At 29.0% G+C, this 12,735-nt stretch overlaps 1 protein-coding gene across 1 annotated transcript; it reads right to left on the bottom strand.

Annotated features, from left to right (window-relative positions):
* Nucleotides 1-10,098: 10,098 nt before the first annotated feature.
* On the bottom strand, nt 10,099-10,875 carry LOC133780188 (uncharacterized). The gene has a single exon (XM_062220059.1). The coding sequence runs from the start codon at nt 10,873-10,875 to the stop codon at nt 10,099-10,101; it is 777 nt and encodes a 258-aa protein (XP_062076043.1).
* Between the last annotated feature and the right edge of the window lie 1,860 nt (nt 10,876-12,735).

The following is a 12,735-nucleotide window of genomic DNA, read 5'->3' as shown; positions in this document are numbered from 1 at the left end:
ATATTTGTGTTATATTTATATATATATTATTACAGGCCATGTTTGATTGACAGAATTATACAAGTTTTTCTTTTATATATATTTTTTTGACTTTTTATACATTTTTTTAAAGGGACTTTATATACATTAACAATAAGTATTATATATTTATATATGTATGATTGGAAATTAATGATCACCAATACATGTTAAATATTCTCAATGTTTTGAAGAATACTATTTTCCATACACGTGAACCATTTTCACGTCTGTAATTAACCTTCACATATAGTTCTATATTATATATATGGACAATTTTTTTTTATTGGGATTCATTTTAAGCCCTAGTGATATTGATAGGGCTCTCAGTTTTTCTCGATCCGTAAATAGTTTTCTACAAGATTTTTTTTACTGTGTATATTGTAGCTATTTAGAGCATCCTGCAAATTTTCAAAAAATTCCGAATAGTTACAGTACCGAAAATTAAGTTCAAACATGTTGCTTTCTATGCGCATAAAAAAAATTAGTCACGCATACAATAATATGTTTGAATTTAGTTTTCAGTACTGTAAATTATTTGGAATTTTCTGAAAATTTGAAAGATGCTCTAAATAGCTACAATATACACAGTCATAAAAAAATCGCGACGAAAACTATTAACGAATCAAAAACATTGAAAACCACATTAATAAGACTTAAAGTGAAGCACTTATAAAAAAAATATTATCATTTATATATATAAATATATATATACACATAAAAAGCCAACTTCCATATATATATATATACATAATAATATGACTGCATTGGGACTAAGAATAGTACATGAGAATAATTGTATCAGATATGTAGGGTTATATATGGTACGTTGGAACAAAAATGAACCAATTATAGCCACAAATTAACAAACTAATTAATTGAGAATAAATATGTAATTGCCTTTAACTTTTTTCTTTTTCATAAGTGATAGTACATAACATTTATACTATACATGCACTAAGCGCGAATCAAGGCAATTTAATTTCTACATATATCAACCAAAGAAAAAATAACAAAAAAAAAGACAAAAATAGTCAAATACAAGTGAATTTGGACTGGCATTAAGAGCTAATCACGGAACGACTAATACAATTTTGCATGTTAATTAATTCAAACCAATACTTTGAATTTTTTTTCTTCTTTTATCAAGCTCTCTCGGACCAATATATTGTTTGTGTTTATATTTTTTTGGACCCTGTATTTTTTCCCTTTATTTGTTTGGACTCTGTGTTTTAACAAATTATTTTTTGGACCCTATATTTTGTAAAATAGTTAAAATAGAACCCTAAACTTAATTTTGATGAAGAAAAAATTGAATATAACAACACAGTTTTTAAGCAGAATGATTTTATTTTTGTTGTGAATTGTTAGTTTGGTAAATTATTTGTGATTTTAGTTGAAAAAACATTGACCAAAATTGGATTTCGGATTTTATTTTAACTATTTTACAAAATATAAGGTCCAAAAAATAATTTGTCAAAACACAGGGTCCAAACATGTAATGGAAAAAAATACAGGGTCCAAAAAAATATAAATCCTGTATATTATGATATAATTTTTTAATAATATTGTTCACTATAAATAAATAAATATATATTCTTACTACTTTTCAAGACTAATGCAGTCTCCACTATTATATAAGTCCAAAATTATTTCTATTTCTGATCTTATTAATTGGGTAATTAATTGTATTAATTAATATTGATCATTATACACTGGGTGCATGCTTTTCTCATAATACGTTTTTAATATGATTTTCGCACACCATTACAAATCACACCCAACTTTTTAGAGATTTAGGTTCAAATTCTGTCGCCCAATATATAAAATAATAACAAATTAATAAATATTCCTGAACAAAAATGTTCAAATGATTATTTTAGAACATAAACACCAAAAATAAAATAAAAATATCTCACTTTCGTCACAACTTGACAAAAATACTGTATAATTGTCATTTCATATAGCTAGTGTGTTTTTTTTTTTTTTTTGAGTGAAACATATCATTCCATGGTACCCTCATATCCACTTAATTACAAGAACTTTAGGGTATATATTAATGTACATAGTCCTTATAGCTAGCATTTTGATTAAATATAATTTAATAAAAGTCTAATTCTTTCGTTTACAATAGAAAAACTATTAGGTATAGTTTTTTTTTAATCCTGATTTCGAAATCTTGATTTTCGGTATATAGATAAGTTACAATTTTAGTTTTATTGTTATTATTATTATTATTATTATTATTAGTACTACTACTTAACGGTGAATAATATAGTTACAAGGGACAATTCTTGAACTTTTCAAGAAATTCGAAATAATTTAGTAGGACGTCGAAATCAAGATTCAAATAACTTGTTGCATATATGCGTGCTTGTTTCAATATTTATACGCGCGTTCAACATGTTGTTTGAATCCTAATTTCAACATTCTAAATTATTTCGAATTTTCTAAAAATTTGTAAGAAATTCTTTGTAACCACACTATATATCATCATGTAAAAAAAAATTGCAACTTATCAATATGTATCAAAAATACTAAAATTACATATGGATAATAATTAAAAACAATCACTCATATAGTAATACCATTTACGATTACAGTATATATTTATATACAGATATTATTAGGGATTACAAGCAATCTTTTGTGCAAAGTTTAATTATTCTCCAGGTACTATAGTCACTATATATTTATTATTATACTATATATTGCAAGCAATTGTGTGTAAATATATATATATATATGTGCCATGGAATTCGATAGTGATATAGTCAAATCCTTTTGAACTAACCCCACCTTTTGATCAACATATATACTACTTTATGAAATAAAATTATGAGACATCATATCTTCCTTTTATAATTAATATATTTTATGCTTTTAATTTTGTTGTTGTTACTTAAAAAAAAAAACAGGGTAGACCCAATTTATAATTATATATATTTTTTATACAAGTCATTATATCTTAGGACCACTATTTGTCACAAATGTCATTTTCCATCTTTTAAAGAGGGCTTGAATTACCTATATGGCAAGTACTTTGCAATTGACTTTATTTTTTATATATATAATTAGAATTGATAACATTTAAATATCCATGTGCCGAGTCCTACCTTCAAAAATAATAATAATGAAGAAAAAATTGATAAGAAGAGACAATAAGGGCTTTCGCATTCAAACTCGTATTCCAATTCTTAAATACTAATTACAAATCAAATAATAATTTATGCTTATTTAGATATTTATTCTATTTATCTCTTTTATTTATTCATTAGAGAAGAAAATTACATCTTTTTGTGAAGAAAAAAAGTATTCGCACTACTAAACTATGTTTATGACAACTTCTATAAACCCTTACAATTAGAATTCTACACAGTTTATAATGTTTGTGTATTTTACTTTAAGTTTAAAAATTAGAAAATAATCAAAATAACCAATTATAATATTATGAGTGTTTATTGGATCACACTCGATATTTTTAGGTATATACAGTCAATTGTAATTAGATATCGATCAGTTTTTCTTATTAGATTAGAATATTTTTTTCACACTACTATATAGTATGATATCATGATAAACTTTGAAACAACTATATCAGCTAGATCCAACGAACAACTAGAATTAAAATACCATGATTTAATATTTAATTATGTTGAGACTATATATATATATACACCTCCTTATCCTACAATTATTTATGCATCAAACAAAAATATCATCATTCTTTTTAGGCATAGTAAACCCATATAATAAATATTGTCGGCCCAAATAATTTAGGAGACTTAAAAAATTAATTAAATATAGATGTCATAATTTTTAATACTTTTAATTATTTTTAAAAAATGGCTAAATTTTAATAATTTAATTGGCCTATTGATGTTACAGATATGAACGTTGGTTATTAAGAATTTTTTTTCTTCTTTTTCTCCAAATAGTCAAAAGCAAATGGTCACCCCAATTATATATTGATATGGCCAACGAAAGTCATATAATATTCACTATATATATATATATTTTTTTTTTCTCACATTGTAATTTCACTGTCATAAACTTCAGAAAGTTAATGATTAGTATCTCTTCTCGACTTAAAACTTGTGTAATTATAGCTTTTTCTTACCTTAATTCCATTTTTTTTTACTAGTCATAAATCATTATGCTTAGTTAATAACTCCCTATTACCAGACTAGACTTAAACTCAGAAAATAATTAAGTACCAATTATTGACTAGTTCAAACTCACTTTTAATAGGTACTATTTACGAATAATTACTTTAATAATAATTATTAAATTAAATGTCAAAAAATTATTAAATTAAAATTATATTTATAGTTGTTAATTAATATTTTTAAAAATAAATTTAAATTTTTTTAAAAGGCTACTTAATTACATGGACACATATTTATTAAATTAAAAAATTAAAAAAAAATTATTTAAGCATTATATGTGAAAATTTAAAATTAATGTAGAAAAAAAATATTTACATATTAATAACTTGCTATATTAAGTCACTATGTTGTCATATCATTATAATTGTTAGTATTTATCTATAGATAATAACCATTGAGAAATCTTTTATATATATTTATATAATGATATGGCACCTATTATTTTAAAAAATAATATCACGTCAGTATATATAATATTTGAGTGCAGAAATCATTATCATCCATGTATATGTCTCAAATATAAAATTAAAAGAAAATACTTGATGAAGTATAATTTTTTTTATGTGTATAATTAGAGTTAAAGTGTATATATGAATGGTCAAAATGTTTACCATAAACGTAAGTATACTTTATGATAAATTTATCATATTAATTAGAACTTGCCACAAAAATACATTTATCAATTATTATTTTGAGGGTACACAAAAATAATAATTGAGTGTGAGACTCAATTACATTGTATTTTGGCTTCATTTTTTTTAGTGTAAAATAGTCCAAAAAGTGTAGATTGAAAGAGAACAAAAAAGTCCGACAATAGAATCACATCCCCCTAACCTCTCCACTTCCCTACTGGATTTTAGGGCCCAAGGATTTTGTGATTTTAATTTTATATCTACAATTTGGCTGGTGATTATATTTCTTTTTTTTTTTAGAAAGAAATTATATTTCTTTTCATTGTATTCTATGCCAAAAATAAATATCATCTAATATATTTAAACAGTTAAAATAAAATAAATGTCACATCTTTCATGATCTTTTCTATTTCTCATGATTTGGGGTACGAATCATTTTTCTTATTTACATATTCTAGTGTTTTGTTACAATGATTTGAACCTTTTTTTTGTTTTAATAAACTTTGCTCAATATATGATATCAAAGATACACTATCAAATCTTCATTTTAGAGGTGAATAATTTTTATGATTATTGGGTTTGCTTTTTTTTTTTCCTTTTCCTCTTTTGATTTTTTTTTTCTAGAAAATGTTTGTAGAGAAAAAAGATTATTGAATTAAATAAAATAATAACATCTACAATAAACAACTTTCCTAAGAAAAGAAATCCAGTTTAGGTTGTAATGGCCGTTTTGTCAATTGTAAATAAACCAACAAAAATTAAGTAATTATGAGTTTTTTCTTCTTTGGTATCTCTCTATTCATCGTCAAAGATAGTGAACATAATTTTTTTTAATTGAGTTTTGGTATATTTATTTAAAAAATTTTTTTACAATTACTTGTATATAATTCATTTTTAACATTATAAATCTATCTTAAATAAACATAATTAACTGAAACAAAAATTACAATCCAGTGTAATAGTTTAATATAAATATAATTTACTTTTTAAAAAAATAATCATAAATTGAATTTTTTGTGTAATAATTAAGTATATTATTTGTTCTTTCCTATTTTTTATCACTCATATTTTATTTTCTTTTAGTACATCTAGGAATGACTGTAGTGACCAACACCACTGAAAATTGGCTAAATTAATGTAAGTCTCATATATTCTTGAGTTTAGGTGTTTGTATTCAATTGTATATTGTTTTGACTGATTAAATTTACATATTTTTGTCACGAAATTTATTCATTGAAAAAAAATTCATAATGTCATACACCCTATAAAACTAAACAACATAAAAAAAAACAAATAAAATTTTCTAATCAAATAAGTTCTTCGTCTACCCAAAAAGAATCACAATTAATTTATAATGATGAACATAAATAAAAAATAATTTAAAATATTGAAAAACAAACTTATCATATTTTCTAACAAAAACCTGAAATTAAAAATGAATATCTATAAGTAGGGACGTGCAAAGGGTGGCCTTGGCCCTCTTAATTTATTTATTTCATTTAAAAAATTTAGTAATTTTTCCAATAGAAATTTATAATTTTGTTCAAAAATGATGTAATTGTCTTTCCATAATTTATTTTTTTATGTTTTGGCCCCTTGATTCTACTTTCTGCCTCTGACCATGTCTATAAAAGAAATCAATCACAACTCATGCAAAGAAACACCGAAGGAATAACTGTAATCCAAAACATTTTATTACCTCTATAAATTCTCATCATTCTTGTATAATATCTAGATAAATAACAGCTACGAATCTGATTTAATTTACACATTAAATCAATCAAAAAATAAATACGTGAAGTCGTTTCAATTGAAAACAGAATAAGTAAAACATAATATTATTATCACTCATGTAGTGTCCAAATGCATATAATCTCAAATTAAAGAGATATTTGCGGTATAAGTACCTAATATTGGGTTTTGTACTTAGCATAGGCCCAATGTTTACTTTTGGTGGCAATAGTATCCAAAGTCGGTAAAAGTGTAATTCTGTCAGCCTCCAACGTTAGGTCTCCGTTTCGTGATGACTGGACCAACAGATGTCTCTCCGTGATTGGTCCAGCTCAATAATATTTTGAAAATAATTATGATTTGGACCAATAAAAACATGACACGTGTTTGCCTAATCAGTTCATTAACAGACCTAACGAAGGAGGCTGACGGAATTACATTTTTACTGACTTTGGGTATTATTGTTACTAAAAATAAACATTAGGTCTATGCTGCGTACAAAACTCAAATATTAAGTATTTATACCGCAAATATCCCCAAATTAAATATTACTGTGGCCCCATAAAAGTACTCTTTTTTTTTTTTACTTCTGTGTCGAATCTCTATCAAATAGAGCCCTACACGTGGCCGGCGAATACGTCGTCGTATACATCCATCGCATTCGCAAATCGTCGGCGTATTCGCTCGAATCTTAAATAAAAATAACAATAGCAAATGGGAATGTGAAGTTTGGTCGATCTGAGCCGTCAAAGCAGCGCAAGTTACGTCCGTAGGATGGGCCCCACGATGGCTCTCACGAGTCACAATCAACGGTGATCTCGCTGCCGAAATTTCCGGAGACATACTGACACGTGTTCCGGTTGCATTAAATCTTTGTCATGTGAGGGTTCGTGCGCTCCTAAGTTCCAACGAGTTCGAGTGGGTCCCACCACGTGATGTGTTTCCGTCTTTGTGGACCCAAAAAGAGCAAAAGAAAGACCTCACCCCACGCACGTGCTCCACCTATGTGGTCCAATTCTTGTACGACACGTAGCCGAAGCTGATGCTAGAGCTCACATGCATCTTAACCACCGCTCGGATAGGGACAAAATAGTAATTTAACATGTAACGTTGATATAAAGGACAACGTTGAGGAATAGAAGAAGATGATGATATGAGGTAAAGAGATAATGCAGATTTGTTATTGAGTTTTTGGGAATCTTTGTTATGATTTTCCACGATAAGAGATTTTATTTTTTATTTATTTATTTTTATAAATGAATTGGATAATAGAATGTAATCTAGGTTTTGGGTAGATTACACATTGTTTATTATTTTATTCTTTTTACAAAAAAGATGCTTTAAAGAAAAAAAAAACAATTTTATTAGAGCAACTCAAACCACAGACATGATTTTGGTATTAGTAGTGAAATATAACACTATATTTTTTTAATTCCAACCTAAATACCAAAAATTTACACACTAAGTTATATTCTTTATTATTATATTATTTTATCTATAAATATATATATTCATTTATAATATATTAATATATTATTACTACTGATGAGACACTGTAATATTCTACTAAGATAATGTGATGTTTACAATTCGATTAGAATTGATTTGGTGTGAATTTCATACCAAAATGCATAAATCTCGTACTATTAGAGAAACTCTTAACACTTTGTAGTATCATATCTTTTTCTTGTTTTTTAGCTAAGAATTATATATATATATATATATATTGGGTTAGTAGGTAAGTTGCACATTGTGTTGTTGAGGTTATATATGATTATCTTTTTCTTAAAGGATACCTTGTTTGAACTTTAAAGAGTGAATTTTTTTCTATTTGGTGTCTTAATTTGAGTTGATAGGAAGGAAGTTTAGGTAAGTTGCATGTGAGGTACTACTTTTTGTTTGGTATGTCTTATTAAATTGAATTAGCTAGAATAGTACCCTAATGACTTATATTGTAGGTCAGATCTAGAGTACGTATATATGGACTATATGGCTCTACTAACTATATAGCTCATATCTATTATAATGAATATAACACAATAACATGATATGCCTAGTTTGAAGTGAAGAAAAGGGTATATATGGTTTCGTAAGTTTTTTTTTTTTCTTTTTTTTTTTTATTTGCTTGTCACTTGTTAAGACCAATAGTCTCAAATGGTTAAAATAAATACAATATAATGGTTCAATCCATTAATTAGAAAAATTAGCATGGCCAAATAATATAATTTTTTATTTACTATATTGTCTTTAATTTATTAATTAACAATTTATAATTATTATTTTTACAATAAAAAATAAAAAAATAATTCTTTTTTGTATATATTATTACTAAATATTAAATGATTTGTAGGGCTTTTTTAGTTAATTTGCATAGTGTATTGAAACACAATTATATATATTGAGCTAAATATTACATTTTTTTTTAAAATTTAATACAAAATTTACATCTTAGTTTGAAGATGGTCTTTAGAAAAATTAAATATATAACTACAAGGAAGTAAAATATATTAAGTATTTCTAGCACCGATTATTAATCAAGAGAAGGAATAATCTGATTTTATTGGGTAAATAAAAATATGGTTGGTTTGCTTTCTTTCTCCACCATCTATTTATATACAGGCCTATATCTATATAGTTACTTTGTAGCTGAGCTATCACATATTCCTTCTTTTTTTCTAAAAATAAAAAATAAAAAGTTATCGTAACAACCTGAAAGGTTTATTTTATAGCAAATTTCATGACTTGAATTGAAATGAAGTGATACATCAAACTTTTAACGCTATAGTAATTCTTGAAGTGAACTTTTGCATTAAGAGCAACAACAACAACACCGATATGGACAGTTATTAATTTTTTTTTTTTTTTAAATTAATGAGAAATACTAAATAGGACATATGTGCTATACAAGACCTTAAATAATGTAAATTTAAAGTTAATTCCTGTAAAAAATTTATAATGTAGCATAATCTATAACTATTAAGGTAAGTTTGAGACCCAAGAAAATTTAATGACATGTAGTCTACTTCACCCGGCCCTGGGCATAGGTCGGTCAGGCCTGTGCCTAGGGCTCTCACATAATGAGGTTTAATTTTTTTGAAAAATATCACTTTTGTACATGTACAAAAACCTCTAAAATTTTGAACAATATTATTTTATATATACTTTTTTTTAAAATAGAAAATTTTGTATAGGGTCACCTACCACTTAGGTCCGACACTACTTGTAATAATAAGTGATGCTGGGCCAATGGCGGACCTAGAAATTTTGTTCGCTGGGAGCGAAAATATAAAAAATATTCGAAGGGTGTATATATATCAAAATATACATAAAAAATGTAGTAAATTGTAAAATTTAGATGACATAAATGTTAAAATTTACATAAAAGTACTAAATTGTGAAGTTTAGAGGGTATAAATATCAAAATTTATTTAAAAGGACTAAATTATAAAAATAATATTAAACGTCCGCCAGGTGCCTGGGTCATGGGATTCTCTATAAATATATAACATTTACTCTTTTTTTTTTTTGAATGATAATCAGCAATTTCATTAAACCAAATCAAGCAAAATTACATCAATCAAATTACTCGACGCCGAAGCTGACGAATAACTGCAACCAGCATTCAAACATGAGGCTCGAGCCAAATGGTGAGCAACACGGTTAGCGGATCGCTTAACAAAACATAAAGAAACATCATGTAAACTAGAGATTAGTGTCCTGCACTCATCAATACAGAAACCAAACGTAGAGTGCATTTTAACTGTACTTCTGCAGGCCTGAACTGTGACTAAACTATCTGTCTCCACAACTACATTGGTGAGCTCAGTAGCTTTTATCCAACTCAGAACCTCCCTTACTCCAATCGCCTCAGCAAGAGTAGGGTCAATACTTCCAACTTTGCTAGCTGTATGAGCACTAATAAGATTAGCAGATGCATCCCTAACCACCCAACCATAGCCAAACTTATGGAGATCAGGAAAGACAGCTGCATCAACGTTGATTTTGATCTTGTTTCCCCCTGGTGCGGACCAATGCTCAGCCCCTTCCCCTGGATGAAGCAAATACAGAGAGGGGATGAAAGTTTTATCCTGAGCAGTTCTCCATTGATCAAAATTACCTCTAGCCAACGTGATAACTTCTTTCACAGACCTACTTGTATTCTTCCAAACTTTCTCATTTCTAACCTGCCATAATGCCCAGCTCACCATAACCGCCCTATGTTTCATATCGTCCCCCCAAACTTTAAAGCGGTCTTGTAACCATCCACCAAAAGTGTTGTCCCCGATGGCAAGAACTGGTAGACCAGCAACCCTCCAGCAAGCCATGGCGAAAGAGCAGCCCACCAAACAGTGGGGAATGATTTCCGCATAGCGCAAACATCTTGGACAAAAAGTAGAAGGGAGGGTTATCTTGCGATGGCCAAGTTGGAACCGAGTTGGGATCAATTTGAAACAGCCCTCTAGATAAAATCCTTTACTTTAGGTGGAATTTTTAGGTTTCATAAATCCCTCCATAAACCAGAGTTATTATCTCTATGAACCACCCCTTTCAACTCTTGAATAATATGATAGGCACTCTTTACTGAATAGATTCCCAAATGCTCACCCTTCCAATGCCAACAGTCTTACATGACAGATTCAAACAAGGGGATATTCAGAATTAAGTTTTGTTCACGTATCGAAAACATGTCCTTGATCACGTCTTCATCCCACGCTTTTACCTCAGATTGCATCAAACTGTTTACAAACTTCCCCTGTAACCCTGGATGGACAGACAGAACAAAAGGTTGAACACGATTCGGAAGCCAATGGTCACCCAGAATACTAATATTTGCTCCTGAACCAACAGCCATTGAACCACCCTTCCGAATCAATTCTTGAGCTTCAAGGATACTTCTCCAGATGAAACTAGGATTATTCCCCAAATCCGCTCCAAGGAAGGAACCCTTAGGATAGTAGCGAGCTTTAAACACACAGCTGACCAACGAATCTTTCCGAACGTGGAGTCTCCACCCTTGCTTTCCTAAGAGAGCAATATTGAAATCATGTAACCGTCGAAAGCCAAGTCGGCCAAATTTTTTTGGTTCACATAAGCGCTCCCATCTCATCCAATTTATTCCCCTGCTTTGCTTGGAGTTTGACTTCCAGTAATAATTACACATTAGTTGCTCTAACTCATGGCACATTCCTTTAGGCAGTAAAAAGACACTCATAGCGTAATTCGGAATCGCTTGAGCTACTGTTTTTATAAGAATTTCTTTCCCTTCCCGAGATAAATATCTCCCGTTCCAATTTTCTATTCTTTTTCTCAGTTTGTCCTTGAGAAACCCAAGCACAGCAGATTTAGAACGACTCATCATGTTAGGCAATCCCAAGAAAAGACAATGAGCATCGGCCTCCGTCATGCCCAAGATGGAACACATCCGAACCTTAACATCCTCCTTGGTGTTTTTGCTAAAAAAAATAGAAGATTTAGAGAGGTTGATCTTTTGGCCTGAGGCACCTTCAAAGCACTTGAGGAGGTTTAAGGCTTGAATAGCTTCCTCGTCCATCGCACGACAATACAAATAGCTATCATCTGCGAAAAACATATGGGGTATATTGGGTGCGCCTCTAGCAACACGACACCCATGTATCAATTGTCTACGAACAAAATTATTAATAAGAGCAGATAAACCTTCGGCACAAAGAATAAATAAATAGGGGGATAATGGATCCCCTTGCCGAATCCCTCGAGTAGGGATAATAGGACCCATTGAGCATCCTCCTGCTTGAATCCAATATTTCACCGATGTAACCGAAATCATAATTAGTTGGACCCACCAACGATCAAATCCCAATTTCAATAACATAGCTTCCAAAAAAGGCCACTCAACTCTATCATAGGCCTTACTCGTGTCGAGCTTCAACGCCATCTGACCAACTTTTCCAGTACTCTTTCTTTTGAGGTAGTGCATGATCTCAAATGAGACCATAATATTATCTGTGATCAAATGACCCGGGATAAATGCACTTTGAGAATCCGAGACAATAGTATTCAGCACCCTCTTTAATCTATTTGCAAGAACTTTAGAAATTATTTTAAAAACCACATTGCAAAGAGAAATAGGCCTCAAGTCTCCCATAGTAACCGGGGTCTTTTTCTTAGGGATCAAAATCAAGTTTGTATCATTTAAACCAATAGGG

Source organism: Humulus lupulus, chromosome 5 (genome assembly GCF_963169125.1).
Source record: "Humulus lupulus chromosome 5, drHumLupu1.1, whole genome shotgun sequence".
NCBI classification, from domain to species: Eukaryota; Viridiplantae; Streptophyta; class Magnoliopsida; order Rosales; family Cannabaceae; genus Humulus; species Humulus lupulus.
Note: the sequence above shows the minus strand (reverse complement) of the source record. Positions and strands in the feature narration are given on the sequence as shown.